The sequence below is a fragment of the Piliocolobus tephrosceles genome, chromosome 13 (assembly GCF_002776525.5).
Source record: "Piliocolobus tephrosceles isolate RC106 chromosome 13, ASM277652v3, whole genome shotgun sequence".
NCBI classification, from domain to species: Eukaryota; Metazoa; Chordata; class Mammalia; order Primates; family Cercopithecidae; genus Piliocolobus; species Piliocolobus tephrosceles.
Window position 1 is genome coordinate 64,749,737 of NC_045446.1, and position 16,986 is coordinate 64,766,722.

A 16,986-nucleotide genomic window follows, 5' to 3' on the forward strand; every position below is an offset into this window, starting at 1 on the left:
AAAAAAAAAAGATTCCTCAAATAATCAATTTCCTTAAACTTTTGATTAATGCAAACATCCATGTAGAAAACTATATATACATATCAAACGTATATACCTCAAATCATTTTCCAAACTCAACACACCATGCAACCAGCACCAAGATCAAGAACATTACCTTCATCTCAGAAGCCTCCTCATACTCCCTTCCAGTTTCTACCCTACCAAGGGTAACCACTAATCCAGCTAAGTCATTCAACCCTAATATTGGCATGTCCATTGGGTTGGGCTGGGTACTCTAAACAGTGTGGTTGATATAGGAGTTAAGAATAAATCACTTAGGCAGATAGTAAGAGGATAGGATTCCACGGTAAGGCTTTTCTTTTTAATGAAAAGCAGCCCCAAATCATTTTATAACAAAGACCAGCCTGTAAAGTCGAGCTGCAGATGTAGACAAGCAAGTTGGGAGCTTGCATGGGTGAATGTGGACAGGAACTAGGGACTAGACATGTTCAAGATGGCGGCTCCATCATCCCTTCTCTGCTAGCCACGTGTACAGTAAGGAGCAGACAAGATGGTGCCAGCCAAGGAGAGTTCATTTGCATCATAAGATTAGGGTGGGGATACCAGCCTTCTCCCTGGGCTGTGTAAATGTCACACCTGATCAAAACAATCTGTGAGCCCTACATAAATCAGACACCGCCTCCTCAAGCTGGACTACAAAGTCCAGCGCATCTGCCACCATGATCACTAGGAGACCCCCTCTCTCTATATAAAGAGAACTGTTTCTCTTTCTCTTCTGCCTATTAAACCTCTGCTCCTAAACTCTTTGTGTTAGTGTCCTAAATTTTCTTGGCGCCAGACTACCAACCCCAGGGTATATAGCCCACACAATGTAGCCACTGCACTGTCATCTGCTCCATTTGGCATAGGGATAGTATCAAGACTCTTCCCTGGCCAATTATCTTGACTTACTTCCCACTCCTGTGGAGCACTGACAAGAGGCCTGAGTTCTGATCCCACAGCAACCACCTAATAATTCTGGAAAAATCTACTTCTCTCTAAGCCTCAACAATCTAGTCTCTAAACTGTGGACAATGGCCAGGTGCAGTGGCTCACACTTGTAATCCCAGCACTTTGGGAGGCAGAGGCAGGCGGATCACTTGAGGTCAGAAATTCAAGACCAGCCTGGCCAACAAGGCAAAACCCCCTCTCTACTAAAAATACAGTTTGGTGTGGTGGTGCATGCCTGCAATCCCAGCTACTCAGGAGGTGGAGGCATGAGAATCGCATGAACCTGTAAGGCAGAGAGATTGCAGTGAGTGAAGATCGTGCCACTGCACTCCAGCCTGGGCGACAGAGCGAGACTCCATCTCAAAAAATAAAACAAAATAAATTAATAGGCCGGCCGTGGTGGCTCACGCCTGTAATCCCAGCACTTTGGGAGGCGGAGGCGGGCGGATTGCCTGAGATTGGGAGTTCAAGACCAGCCTGACCAACATGGAGAAACCTGTCTCTACTAAAAATACAAAATGAGGCACATGTATACATATGTAACAAACCTGCAGGTTGTGCACATGTACCCTAGAACTTAAAGTATAAAAAAAAAAGTTACAATTTTTAGGTACAAGAATATTTGTATTTTAGATGTTGAAACACACACAAAATAAAATAAAATTAAAATTAAAATACAAAATTAGCTGGGCATGGTGGCACATGCCTGTAATCCCAGCTACTCGGGAAGCTGAGGCATGAGAATCTCTTGAACCCGGGAGGCGGAGGTTGTGGTGAGCCGAGATTGTGCCATTGCACTCCAGCCTGGGCAACAGGAGCAAAATTCCATCTCAAAATAAATAAATAAATAAATAAAATATGGACAATATAATGCATTTGCAGCATTGCTATGAGGACTAAATGAAATATTGCTCTCAAAGTACCTGGTACAGTGTGTCTGGTATATAATAATGTAATAGTCAATGATTATAGATTTTATTGTGTGCAGGTACTACGTGAGGGTTTTAGGTATATTACCTCATTTATAATTGGCCAAATAGAATTATTTGATTTTCTCATCTGCTTCCAGTTTTTCATGTCTCAGTCAAGGGCATCACCACTTACCTAAAGATTTATGTTCCATATCTAGGTATTTTCCTTGATTCCTGTTTTTTCCACACTCCACTCATCTAATTCATCAGCAGGTTTTGCTGACTAGCAGAAAACTCAAGTCACTCAGTTCTCTCAATTTCCACTACCACTACTCTATTTTTAAAAATGTATTGGCTGGGCACGGTGGCTTACGCCTGTAATCCCAGCACTTTGGGAGGCCGACGCAGGTGGATCACCTGAGGTTAGGAGTTCAATACCAGCCTGGCCAACATGGCGAAACCCTGTCTCTACTAAAAGTCCAAAAAATTAGCTGGGCGTGGTGGTGGGCACCAGTAATCCCAGCAACTTGGGAGGCAGAGGCAGGAGAATCACTTGAACCCAGGAGGCAGAGGTTGCAGTGAGCCGAGACTGCACCATTGCACTCCAACCTGGGGAACAGGAGCAAAACTCCATCTCAAAAAAAGAAAAAATTACTATTTTTTGAGACAGGGTCTCACCCTGTCACCCAGGCTGTATGCAGTGGCGTTATCAAGTGCTCACTGCAGCCTGTACCTCCTGGGCTCAATCCATCCTCCCACTTCAGAGCTGGGACCACAGACCACAGGCTTGCACCACCACCATGGCTTTTTTTTTTTTTTTTTTAAGTAGAGATGGAGTTTCACTATGTTGCTGAGGCTGGTCTTGAAATCTTGGGGCTCAAGTGATCCCCTTGCCTTGGCCTCCCAAAGCGCTGGGATTGTAGGTGTGACCTACTGTGTCCGGCACTGCTACCCTACTTTATTTATTTATTTTGAGAGGGGGTCTCACTCTGTTTCCCAGGCTAGAGTGCAGTGGCATGATCTCAGCTCACCGCAACCTCTGTCTCCCAGGTTCAAGTGATTCTCCTGCCTCAGCCTACCAAGTAGCTGGGATTATAGGCGTGTGCCACCACACCTGGCTAATTTTTGTATTTTTAGTAGAGACAGGGTTTCACCATGTTGGCCAGGCTGGTCTCAAACTCCTGACCTCAGGTGATCTGCCTGCCTCGGCCTCCCAAAGTGCTGGGATTACAGGTGTGAGCCACTGCGCTGAGCCATTTCATTTTATTTTTAGACTGAGTCTCCCTCTGTTTCCCAAGCTGAAGTGCAGTGGCATGATCTTGGCTCACTGCAACCTCCACCTCCTGGATTCAAGACATTCTCCTGCCTCAGCCCCGCGAGTAGCTGGGACTATAGGCACGTGGCACCATGCCCAGCTAATTTTTATATTTTTAGTAGAGACAGGAGTTCACTATGTTGGCCAGGCAGGTCTCGAACTCCTGACCTCAGGTGATTCATTCCCCTCGGCCTCCCAAAGTGCTGGGATTACAGGCGTTAGTCACCGCACCCGGTCTGCTGCCCTATTTTAAACCACCACTATCCTTCACTTAAATATCTCAGAATGTAAGCTACATGTGAACAGGCTCGGTTTATTATTGTGCATAGCTGCAACCCCAGCACTTCAGCACTCAGAATAGTATCTGGCCTTTCTCAGGATTTTGCTGTGCTTTGAATGAATGCATGTTGTAACAAGCCTTTGAAGTAGGTACTGTTATTATTCCCATTTTATAGATAAGGAAATGGGCTCCTAGTGGCTAAAGAATTACCTAAGTTTACACAACAAACTGCAAAACGAGGATTCAAACCCAGTAAGTCTGATTCACGTATGCACTACAGCTGCAGTAGTGAACTGCACCAGCTTATGCTGAAGTCAATTATTAAAGATTTTTGGGGGGTGATACTAGGAGAAATTTGAGTTGAAATTCCACAACCTGATAACTTTTCTCCAAGTTTTCCTGAGAACACAGCTCGTGCACCTCTTCACATTCTCCTAGGCACAACTATTTGGTTTCTCCCAAGTATCTCTCACCCGCCTCTTCTCCTAACAATCCAGAGATAATGAACTCTTTTCCAGCAAATTCTCCTGCCTCTATCCCAAACACTCGGCCTCTCCTCATCCCCTCTGGAAAAACCTTCCCTAATTTCTCAACTTTGAGGGATTATAACAGGCAGTACTTTTCCCCAGTTGGCAGCACTACTAAAATTACTTGTTTTCAATAGTTCCCTTTTATCCGGGCTTTCCCGGGTTTCATCAACCGCAGCCAACCTCGGTAGGGAAATATTATATCCAATGACATCTGTTGAGAGACCATATTCACTAATGTTTATTACAGTATAATAATAATAATTGTTCTATTTTATCGTTAGTTATTTTTGTTAATCTCTTACTGTGCCTAATTTATAAATTAAACTTTAACACAAGCACGTAGGTATAGGAAAAAACTAGCCAGGAGGCCCCGCACTTCGCTGCTTCCTACTAGCTCTGCCTACTTCAGTCTGCGCAGTCTCCATAACTAGTTTGACTCGCAGAGGGCCGCCGTAGTGCGTCGCTTCCGTTGCCGGGGAAACGACCCGGGACCTGGGAGGGAGCAAAGACGTTTCCCGCCGGCGGGAGCTGTGTCTGTGGTTGAGAAAGGGGCTAGAGGCGGGTCCCAGCGCTGCCGCACCATGGCGGACCAGCTTTATCTGGAAAATATAGACGAGTTCGTCACGGACCAAAACAAGATCGTGAGCAGCTACTACTGGGGAACGCGGGCGTGCGACCGGGGTCCTGGGCCCTGCTGGGGCGGCGGGAGCCTTGACCCTCTCTCTGCGGTGGCTTCGTGGGGAGCAGGGGGAGACAGGTCCCCACGAGGGGACCTGGGCGAGCTCTGTGCCCCAGGGCGAGCGAGGACTCGTCGGGAAGGTCCTCCGGCACACACGGAAGTCCGCGTCCCTTGGGTGGGCGTGCTCTGAACAGAGCCTGGGGCTGGAGCCGCGGAGACCGGGCGCGTAGGGAGGGCCGTTGGCTGAGTATTTCTAAGGCGTCCCTACACCTATCTTTTAAGGTGGTTGGCGTTTAAAGTTTTACGTTTATAGTTGAGGAAATCGTGTCTTAACTGTGTTAAGTTACAAGTTGTGTAACCTCCAGATACTGTTTCCTCTTCCTGGAAATTTAAGCATTGATAGAGGTTTGACCCGCCTCACAGGGGTGCGGTAAAGATCAAGCGAGATGATGGATGTGAGTGCACTTTTCAAACCTTGATGATCGAGTGCATGCTGTGTGCCAAGGCACTTTCATCTTTACAGTGACCTCCCCGCAACCTACCCCAGGACGGTGGTGGTATCCTTAGATGAGGAAATTGAATCTGAGGGGCCAAATCACTTGTTTATTTCCGGTTGGTAAAGGATAGGCAATTTTTCAACCTACGTCTGTCCTCTTACTAATGCTTTCTTCTACATCACACTGCCTTTGCCTAACCTGTGCAAGTCTTCTAACTATTGGAAGCTTGACATTTGGAATTGGAAGAGACTTTGAGAGAAGAGAGTGCAGGGATGAAGGCTTGATGCTGGTAGTTCCCAATCTGATCTCTTATAAAAATGTTTACCCACTTTGTTCATTTCCTGACCCCTGCACCACCTGCGCCCTTTAATGTTTGCATGGGTGCAACTTTCTTTAGAAGTTTCTGAGACATCACACTTTAAAGTCATCTAGCTTCTGCATGAGTTTTAGGATGGCTTTGGCTGGTGGTCCCAAAAAAAAGACATCATGAGGAAAGGGCGTAAGTAAAACAAGGAATGTGAGGAAAATGAGAGCTTTTTCTGTTAGGTATGTTCAACCTGTCTTTTTAGATTATTTTTCATTAGTTCATGAAACAAACTTACTAGCATTTTTAAGATAAATAACTTGGTCCTGCCTACCCAGATAGATAGTTCTTGGCAAAGCTGCAGTGGCATTTGTTGTAATTTATAAGGCATAACCATCTAAGAATAGGAATCTTTAGGAACAGACTCTCGGGACTGATCCGCACTCTGGAGTCATCTAATAAAACATTTGAAAATTTTTTTCTTCTTACAGGTGACGTACAAATGGCTGAGCTATACCCTAGGGGTTCATGTTAACCAGGCCAAACAGTAAGTCCAATTTACTACCAATTTTAATCACATGGGAGTTTTTTGTTTTGTTTTTTGTTGTGCTTTGCTTTTAACTCTACAGATAGCCTATAGATTAGAGCTAATTTTCTGGGTAAATGAAAATAATACTCTTTTTACTACCTTTTGTCTTGTTTAAAATATTGGTGGACTTGTATTAGGTTGGTGCAAAAATAATCGTGGTTTTTGCCATTACTTTTGCAGCAACCTAAATATATAAAGGTATGATGGTAAATTTATTGGATTTATTTGCAGCCTTGGGCTCTGGTTAACGTCACTTTGTTAATTCAAATTTATTAAATGGCCTGCCCAGTTCTGTTTACATCTCGGATTTGTATGTTTGTTTCTTACATCTTCACTGTGTTTTCACATGTTCTTCTTAGGCTCATTTCTGGATGTTATTGAAATGCTTCCATAATGAGGTCAACAGGTGTTGGACACAAGCTGTATGACAGTATAAGAGATGGGAGAACTATTTAAGTGAAACTGAAAAGAATATGTTTAGGCTGGTGCAGAACATTATTATTCTTGAATTTTGCCATATCACCTTTTCTTACTGAAACCTTGATCCAGTTTGAAACCAGAGGGGAAAAGGCAAGCTTTTGAAATAACTTTAGAATGTTTTGACCTGCATAGGTGGCCAGTATCATCTGTGTCCCAAAAGGGGGAATTAGTAAACAGGTTGAGGACACAAATATTGGGTTAATTGCTCAGTTAGTTTGTTTTATTCCTAAGGATGGTCTGAGTTTTCTCTATTCTTTTGAGTTGTACGAACTTTTTTTTTTTCTGTTTTCTTTTTTTTGAGACAGAGCCTTGCTCTGTCACCCAGGCTGGAGTGCAGAGGCGTGCACTCAGCTCACTGCAACCTCTGCCTCCCAGGTTCAAGCAATTCTCCTGCCTCAGTCTCCCAAGTAGCTGGGATTACAGGCGCCCACCACCACACCCAGATAATTTTTATATTTTTAGTAGAGATGGGATTTCACTAACTTCAAATGATCCGCCTGCCAGAGCCTCCCAAATTGCTGGGATTACAGATGTGAGCCACCATGCCTGAAGGAGCCATAGGAACATTCTTTGAGCCTTAAGAATGTTCTACAAGTCTTAGAAAGTTCCTAGGCTCTAGAATGGGTTGCTTTGACTCTAGTCTGATTTTGGTGGTGGTGGTTAGGCTTTCAAACCTGAAAGTCTTAGCCTAGGGATAGATTGGGACTAGTTTTGACTGAGATTGCCCAAGAGCAGCAGGCCCAAACCCAAGAGGTTCAGTTAACTTTGGGAATGGATACCTATGGGTTATTGTTCGTTGTGGTTATGGATGTTTAAAGTGAAATTAGGCAACTGTTACTAAGCCTATTGGGATATAAAGATGTATACTGTGAACTAGAGTTCCCTAAAGGTGAAATGAAGATGCCTGCAATTTTACTGTAGCTACCTGATTACGTCTAATTTTTGTAGCATTAATGCACTGTCTAGCTCCTGCCTATCTACCCAACTTCATTTCATACCACTTTCTACCTCACTTACTATATTCTAGCCATATTTGCCTTTCTGTTCTCCAAATATGCCAAGCGTATTCTCACTTTAGGATCCCTCTGCCTGGAATGCTCTTTCAGCTGTCCTCGTCCTTCAGATTTCAGCTCAGATTTTACATGTTACCACTTGTAAGGAATCTTACTAATCCTCCATTTCAAGTATCCCCACCCCTCCCCAACTCTGTCATATCATTCTGTTAATTTCTTTAGTAATTCTCCCTTTAAAAAGTTTATTGAGATAAAATTCACCAATTTAAGGTGTATAATTCAGTAGTTTTTAGTATATTCACAGAGTTATATCACCACAGTTTTATAACATATTCGTCACTCTAAAAAGAAACTACCCACTATCACTCACTCACCATTTCTCCCCTACCTCTACGCCCTCAGCCCTAGACAACCACTCATCTTTCTGCCTCTAGATTTGCCTGTTCTGAATATGTCGTATAAATGCAATCATATATAGTCTTATAATGTCTGTTATTTTTTCACTTAGCATGCATCACTGCTTAATTTGTTCTTATGGCTAAATAATATCCCATTATATAATTTATTAGTTTCCAAGGGCTGCCGTAACAATATACTACAAATTGGGTGGCTTAAGACAACAGATATTTAATATCTTATAGTACTGGAGGCTAGAAGTGAAAATCAAGGTGTTGGCAGGGCTGTGTGCTCTCTCTGAAATCTATAGGAAAGAATCTCATTCTTTACTTTTTCTTACCTTTGGTGGTTTGCTGGCAATCATTGGCATTTCTTGGCTTGTAGCTGTGTAATTCCAATCTCTGCCTTCATTGTCATGGCATTCTCCCTGTGTATCTGTATCTTTGCATGTGTATCTTATATGAACACCAGTCATATTGAATTACGAATCCACCCTACTCCAATATGACCTCGTCTTAACTAATTACATGTGCAATAACTCTATTTCTAAATAAGGTCACATTTTAAGGTATTGGGGGTTAGGGCTTCACCATATCTTTTTGGAGATGTGATTCAGTCTCCAAATATATATGGATATAACAAATTTTGTTTATTCATCATTAATAGACATTTGGGTTATTTCCATATTTCGACTGCTATGAATGATGCTGTTATGAACATTCATGTATAAAACATTCATCTATAAGTGTTTATATGAACATATATTTTCAGTTATCTTGGGTATATGTATTAGTCCCTTCTCATGCTGCTATGAAGACATATGTGAGATTGAATTTATAAAGACGAGGTTTAATTGACTCACAGTTCTGCATGGCTGGGGAGGCCTCAGGAGACTTGGCAGAAGGCATCTTTTCACAGGTTGGCAGGAGAGAGAATGAGTGCCGAGCGAAGTGGGAAGCCCCTTGTAAAACCATCAGATTTCGTGAGAACTCACTATCATGAGAAGAGCTTGGGGGAACTGCCCCCATAATTCAGTTACCTCCACCTGGTCCTGTCTTTGACATGTGGGGATTATTACAATTCAAGTTGAGATCTGGGTGGGGACACAGCCAAACCATATCAGTATCTATACCTAGGATTGGAATTGCTGGGTTATGAGATAATTCTGTGTTTAACATTTTGAGGAACTGACAAACTATTTTTTAAAATGGCTGCACTGTGTTACCATCCTAACAGTATATGAGTATTTCAGTTTCTCTACATTCTGGTCAACACTAACACTTCTTTTTTCCTTTAGACTTCTCGTAGAGGAACTCTTTTTTTTTTTTTTTTTGAGATGGGGTTTCACTATGTTGCCCAGGCTGGATTTGAACTCAAGGATCTTCCCGCCTCAGCCTCCCAAGTAGCTGTACGGGTGTACGTCACCACACCTGGCTAAAACTTTTTGTTATGTCTTATTTTAACCATCCTAGCGGATGTGAAGTGGTATCTCATAAATGATGTTGATTTGCATTTTCCTAATGACTAATGATGCTGAATATCTTTTCATATGCGTCTTGGCCATTTGTGTATCTTTGGAGAAATGATATTCAAAATTTTGCCCATTTCTGTCATTGGGTACTTTTGGTTGTTTTTGAGTTTTAAGAGTTCTCTATATGTTCTGAATATAAGACCCTGATTGAAAAATGATTTGCAAAAATTTTCTACCATTCTGTGGATTGTCTTTGTACTTTCTTGATGGTGTGCTTTGAAGTGCAGACATTTTTTTTTGTTGTTGTTGTTTGAGACAGAATGTCACTGTGTTGCCCAAGCTGGAGTGCAGTGGTGTGATCTCAGCCCACTTCTGCCTTGACTTCCCTGGGCTCAGGTGATTTTCCCACCTCAGCCTCCCAAGTAGCCAGGACTACAGGTGTATGCCACCACACTCAGCTAATTTTTTAATGTTTTGTAGAGATGGAGTCTCGCCATGTTTCACAGGCTGGTCCCAGGCTGGTCTTGAACTCCTAGGCTCAAGCCCCTGCCTTGGCCTCCCAAAGTGCTGGGATTACAGACATGAGCCACCATGCCTGGCCAATGGAAGTTTTTATTGCTGATGAAGTCCAATTTATTTATTTTTCCTTTTGTTGCTTATGCTTTTTAAAGTTTAAATTTTAAAAGGATTTATTTTCTTTTTGATCTTATTATTATTTATTTTAGTAGAAATGAGATCTCGCTATGTTGCCCAGGCTGGTCTCAAACTCCTGACCTCAAGTGATCCTCCCACCTTGGCCTCCCAAAATGTTGGAATTACAGATATGAGCCACTGTGCCTGGCCTAAGAAGTTTTTTTTTTTTTTTTTTTTTGAGACAGAAGCCTTGCTCTGTTGCCTAGGCTGGAGTCCAATGGCGTGATTTCGGCTCACTGCAACCTCCGCCTCCCTGGTTCAAGCCATTCTCCTGCCTCAGCCTCCCAGGTAGCTGGGACTACAGGCATGTGCCACTATGCCTGGCCAATTTTATTGTATTTTTAGTAGAGATGGGGTTTCACCATGCTGGCCAGGCTGGTCTCGAACTCCTGACCTCAAGTGATCTGCTCGCCTTGGCCTCCTAAAGTGCTGGGATTACAGATGTGAGCTATCGTGCCCAGCCAAGATTTTTTAAATTGACAAGTTAAGTTGTATGTATTTATTGTGTACAACATTATATTTTGAAGTATATGTACATTGTGGAATAGTTAAATCTAGCTAATAAATGTATTACATCACACAGTTATTTTGGTGGTAAAAACATTTAATGTCTACCATCTTTGCATTTTTCAAGAATATAATATATCATCATTAACTATAGTCACCATGCTATACAGTAGAGCTCTCGAACTTATTCCTGTCTAACTGTAATTATGTATCCTTTGAACGACATCTCCCCATTCCCACTTCGCTAACCACCTCAGCCTATGGAAAGAAAATTCTGCTTTCTGCTTCTGTGAGATCAACTTTTACAGATTCCACAAATGAGTGAGATCATGTGGTATTTGTCTATGTCTGGCTTATTTCAGTTAACATAGTCTCTTCCAGGTTCATCCATTTTGTTGCAAATGATAGGATTTTATTCATTTTTATGGCTGAATAGTATTCCATTGTGTATATACACTCTATTTCCTTTATGCATTTATCCGTTAATGGACATAGGTTGATTCCATATCTTGGCTATTGTAAATAGTGCTGCAATAAGCATGTGAGTGCAAGTATCTCTGACATACTGATTTCATTTCCTTTGGATGTATATCCGTAGTGGGACTGCTGGATCATACAGTAGCTCTATTTTTGATATTTTGAGGAACCTCCATACCGTTTTACACAATAGCTATATTAATTTACATTCCCACCAACAGTGTATAAGCATTCTCTTTTCTCCATACCCTTGCTGTGTTTTCTTTTTGATGTGTTGCATATGCTTCTGACATAGTATCTAAGAAGGCTTTGCCTAACCCAGGGTTGTGAAGATTTACTCCTGTGCTTTTTTTCTAAGATTTCTTAGTGTTTGCACTTACATTTAATTCTGTAATCCACTTAGAGTTTTAAAAAAATCATTGTTATCACTATATTTAAGTTTTCTACAGATCATGTGCTTGTTAACATTATTATTATTGTTTTGAGACAGCGTTTCACTCTGTTGCCCAGGTGGAAATGCAGTGGCGCAATTTTGGCTCACTGCAACTTTGGCCTCCCAGGCTCAAGTGATTCTCCCTCCTCAGCCTCCCGACTAGCTGGACCTACAGGCACACGCCACCACACCTGGCTACTTTTTGTATTTTTTTGTAGAGATGGGGTTTCACTGTGTTGCACAGGCTGGTCTCGAACTCCCGGGCTGAAGCTATCCTCCTGCCTTGTCCTCCAAAGTGCTGGGATTGCAGGTATGAGCCACTGCACCTGGCCATGTACTTGTTAACATTAGAAATGCTTCAGTCAGGTGGGTGTGGTGACTCAGTTGCATTAGTCCCAACACTTGAGGAGGCTGAGGTGGGAGAATTGCTTGAGCCCAGGAGTTCAAGGTGAGCCTGGGCAACATAGACCCCCATCTTTATAAAAAGGTTTTTTAAAATATAAGTTGGGTGTGGTGGCATGCACCTGTAGTCTTAGCTACTTGGAAGGCTGAGACAGGAGAATTGTCTGAGCCCAGGAGTTCAAGGCTGCAGTGAGCTATGATCCCACCTGGGTGACAGAGCAAGACCCTGTCTCTAAAACAGAAAGGGAGAGAGAAAAAAGGAAGGAAAGAAAGAAAAAGAAATGCTTTAGTCATTATACTAAGACTATACTAAAGCTTTCAGATTAGGTGTTAGTTCAAGCTAATTTTTAAATGAATCACTGAAATGTATAAATATTGACTATATCTTCTAGGAATTACTTGGAGTTAATTTTTTGTGTATGGTGTAAGGAAAGGTCTTGAATGTCTGAACTGAAGCAGTCCTCCTGCCTCAGCCTTCCAAACCACTGGAATTATAGGCATGAGCCACCAAGCTCGGCCTCACTATTTTTGCAAACATTTCTCTCACATAATTTTTTTTTTTTTTGACGGAGCCTTGCTCTGTCACCCAGGCCAGAGTGCAATGGTGGAACTTGGCCCACTGCAACCTCTGCCTTCCAGGTTCAAGCGATTCTTCTGCTTCAGCCTCCCGAATAGTGGGGAATTACAGGCACCTGCCACCATGCCTGGCTAATTTTTGTATTTTTAGTAGAGACAGGGTTTCACGATCTTGGCCAGGCTGGTCTTGAACTCCTGACCTCGTGATCCTCCCGCCTCGACCTCCCAAAGTGCTGAGATTACAGGCTTGAGCCAGTGTGCCCGGCCTCATACTGTTTTCTTTAGCATTATTTCAGGCTATGTCATACAACAGTAAACCTGACAGACAAGCCCAACCCCGCACCCACCAATTGATTTAAACAAGATAATTTCAGTTTGTGAAAATGCTGTGAAAGAATTAAGTTAGGTTAGAGAAAGCAGTATGGGCAATACATTGTACTCATCCTGGGGAACATTATGGGTGGAACTGATCAGGAGGGAAGATTAATGAATTAAAATGGGAAGCTATAATTAATCTTATGTGTAGGAAGTGTATCTTGTAAGAAGTCATATATGTTTTTTTTTTTTTTTTTTTTTTTGAGATGGAGTCTTGCTCTGTTGCCCAGGCTGGAGTGCAATGGCACAATCTCGACTCACTGCAACCTCCGCCTGCCGGATTCAAGCAATTCTCCTGCCTCAGCCTCCCAAGTAGCTGGGGCTACAGGCACGTGCCACCATGCCTGGCTAACTTTTTGTATTTTTAGTAGAGATGAGGTTTCACCTTGCTGGCCAGGCTGGTCTCGAACTCCTGACCTCGTGATCTGCCTGCCTCAGCCTCCCAACATGTTGGGATTACAGGCATGAGCCACTGTGCCCAGCCTGTTGTCATTCTTATTTAAGAATATTTTACATTTTGTTTATTAAAAAATGTTTGGCTTAGGCTGGGCGTGGTGGCTAATGCCTGTAATCCTAGCACTTTGGGAGGCCGAGGCGGGTGGATTGCCTGAGCTCAGGAGTTTAAGACCAGCCTGGGCAACATGATGAAACCCCGTCTCTACTAAAATACAAAAAAGGAGCCAGCGTGTGCCTGTAGTCCCAGCTAATTGGGAGGCTGAGGCAGGAAAATCGCTTCAACCTGGAGGCGGAGATTGCAGTGAGCTGAGATGGCACCACTGCACTCCAGCCTGGCGACAGAGCGAGACTCTTATCTCCAAAAAAAAAAAAAAAAAGTTTGGCTTAGATTAGATAAAATATGTTTTAAAGACTCAAAAGAATAGGCAGGAATTCTTTCCTTTTTTTTTTCTTTTTTTTGAGATAGAGTTTTGCTCTTGTTGCCCAGGCTGGAGTGCAATGGCACAAGCCTGGCTCACTGCAACCTCTGCCTCCCAGGTTCAAGCAGTTCTCCTGCTTCAGCCTCCTGAGTAGCTGGGATTACAGGCATGCACCACCATACCTGGCTAATTTTGTATTTTTAATAGAGATAAGGTTTCTCTGTGTTGGTTAGGCTGGTCTCGAACTCTTGACCTCAGATGATTCGCCTGTCTTGGCCTCCCAAAGTGCTGGGATTACAGGTGTGAGCCACCGTGTCTGGCCGCAGGAATTCTTTTTTAAAATAAGAGTTTGCTTTGAATTTTCTGTTAATAATATAAGAGAGAAGAACTGGGGGCAATTTGGGGAGACAGGTACATAGAGGACAATGACTGATGATATGGGCAGGACTATTAGTTGTGGATAAAAAATACTGCATTTGGCCAGCAAGCTTGAGAGCATCTTGGGCATGGTACCTGCCTATCACGTCTTCCTTTAGCATGGTCCAAACTAGCATCAACAAACCAAAATATTCATGGATCTGTTAGCTCATTTATTCTTCTAACACAATTGTTGTAATGGAAAGAAACATTAGAGGGCAAAGAGGAGGAATCAGCAAAAATCCTGACTAGGGCACATTTTTATACTCAAGGAGTTAACAGTCCAGAGTGGATGCCTCATATGTAAAATAAGTAGTTAGAATGCAGGGTGATACGTGCTGTAATAATGGATATGGGATAAGATTTGTTAGAGCTTAGAAGGCAGAGGCTCATTGTCTAGGCATAATGGCTCACTCCTGTAATCCCAGCATTTTGGGAGGCCAAGGCAGGAGGATCGCTTGAGCCCAGAGGTTCGAGGCCAGGCTGGCAGAAGGAGGGGCATATACAAAGGAATAAAGGGAACTGTAGAATGTTTCATAAGGATGAAGATAGTGTAGGTATGATGGGGAATGGTCAGAGATACAGGGCCCAGAACAAGAAGGGTTTTACCTGTCATTGCTAGAGATTTGAAGTTGATCCTTAGGGGATGAGAAGCTACTGAAAGCTTTGTTACACTTATTATTTTTATTATTTTGTGTTTTTTACCCCCCCTTTTTGTGGAGAACGGGGTCTCACTATATTGCCCAGGCAGGTCTCAAACTCCTGGGCTCAAGCTATCCTCCCGCCTCTGCCTCCCTGAGAGCTGGGATTACAAACGTGAGCCACCGTGCCTGGCGCTACTGAAAGATTTATAACAAGGAATTATATTTCAAGCAAGACTCTCTAGCAACTTTTTCAACATCAACAGTGACTAATAGGCATTGCAAATTTAATATGCCCCAAAACCTAACTCCTGACTTCTCCCCTCAACACCTGCTTTTCCTGCTTTTCCCCCATCTCGGTGAATTGCAGCTTGCTTCTTTGGGTTGCCTAGTGCAGTCATTTTTGACTCTTCTTTCTCTTACACCTCACCACGGTATATTAGCAAATCTTCTTGTTTCTCACTTTAAAATATACCCAGAATTCATCCACTAATTACTACCTGCACTGCTACTGCCCCAAACTGAGCCACCAATCATCTCTAGGCTGGGTTATTGCAATAGCCTCCTAACTGGTCTCCTTGCTTCCTCCCTTGCTCCCCTACAGTATATCGTCCACATAACCTCAGATCCTTCCAAAAGGTGAGATCATGTTACCTCTGCTCTCAACTTTCTAATGGCTTCTTAAAGTCCTGTGGTAGCCACAAAGTCCTATGTGCCTGGCACTCTGCCCTCTCTTGCCTACTACTGTCCTTATTTCACTGCAGCACACTGGCCTCCTTTCTGTTCCTTGGATCTTGCCGACCTTCCTGCGTCAGAACCTTGGCATTTGTTGGACTGTCTGCCTAGAACATTGTTTCCCAAGATATCCACCTTGCTGGCTCCCTCCCTCTGTGCAGGGCTCTGCTAATGAGGCCTTCCCTAATCACCTTATATAAAATAGCAAAACTTCTCAGGCACCCTCTGTCCTCCTTACCTTACTTAATTTTGTTTCCATAAACTTACTGTCATCTGAGATTATATATGTTTATTGTGTGTCTCATTTCTAGAATGTAAGCTCTAAGAGCAGACTTGCTTTATTCACTATTCTGTCACTAAGGCATAGAACATAAAGTAATCACTCGGTAAAGTTTTGTTGACTGAATGACTTGATTTGCATTTTTTAAACTTCACTTTGGCAGCATCATGGATAATGAAGGTGAAGTGGAGAGGAGAAGAGGAATTGATACTTGGAATTGAAATAGTCTAGTCAAGAGATTTGGAGGGCACGGAGTCAAGAATTACTTGGGAAGGAGAGCTGATGAGACTTGGCAACTCACTGGATAGGAAGAAGTGAAGGATAATGACTCCCAGATTTCTGGCTTGGGTGGTTTGAGCAGATGATGTTATAGTCAGGGATGGATGAAATAAACCGAGGAAAATATGTAGTAGGGTGACCAGCCACCCTGGGTTTGCCCAGGATGGTCGGTTTTGTCACTGCAAGTTCCACATCCCAAGAAACCCCTCAGACCCAGGCAGACAGCAATGATCAGTCACTCTAATACATAGAGTGAAAAGATAGCTGAAGGCAGAACACCAACAGTTAAGGAAAGGGAGGAGGTAGAGAAGTCTCTTCAGAAAGTGAAGCAGAAGCAGTGAGAGGGGTAGCAGGAGACTCAGTGGGTCATGGTTTTATGGAAGCTGAGAGAGCAAGCTCTTCAAGAAGAGAGCAAACAGCAATGTAGGTTGAGTTTCTCTGGGGATTTTTTAATTTGTAGCTGTGCTTGGCAGAAGTATATTACAGAGAGACTGTAAATGTTTCTCGAAATAAAAGACATGTTATGTCTCTTTGTTGTTTTTAAACTAGATTATTGAAGGGAGCCAACTTCTGATACTTGCTGGATCATAGGGTAAAAATGAATTTAGAGATTTTACTAAAAGCATTATTTCTGCATTTAGTATTTGGCTATCTCAGGTTAATGAATTATTCTGAATACTGGGCAATGTGAGTAAGCTGTTACATTCTGCAATTCTGAATCGGCATTAAATCTGAGTAATCTTAAAATTGGAATTTCAGAGCTGGACATTTGTGATCATATACTTAGTAGTTCTTAATGTTTTGGAGTAATTCACTCTTCAGAATCCATTGAGAACCC

The 16,986-nt window shown here is 42.7% G+C and overlaps 1 protein-coding gene across 2 annotated transcripts in view; it reads left to right on the forward strand.

The window, feature by feature from the left end:
- Positions 1–4,486: 4,486 nt before the first annotated feature.
- POLD3 (DNA polymerase delta 3, accessory subunit) overlaps positions 4,487–16,986 on the forward strand; it is a 50,415-nt gene continuing 37,915 nt past the window's right edge. The window contains exons 1-2 of one of the 2 annotated variants that reach the window (XM_023209400.2): positions 4,487–4,670; positions 6,001–6,056. In XM_023209400.2, coding sequence (XP_023065168.1) covers positions 4,611–4,670; positions 6,001–6,056 — 116 coding nt within the window. In that variant the 5' untranslated portion in view covers positions 4,487–4,610. Of the gene's footprint in view, positions 4,671–4,766; positions 5,321–6,000; positions 6,057–16,986 lie in introns of those variants that run through there. The other variant, XM_023209401.2, reaches the window with a different exon arrangement.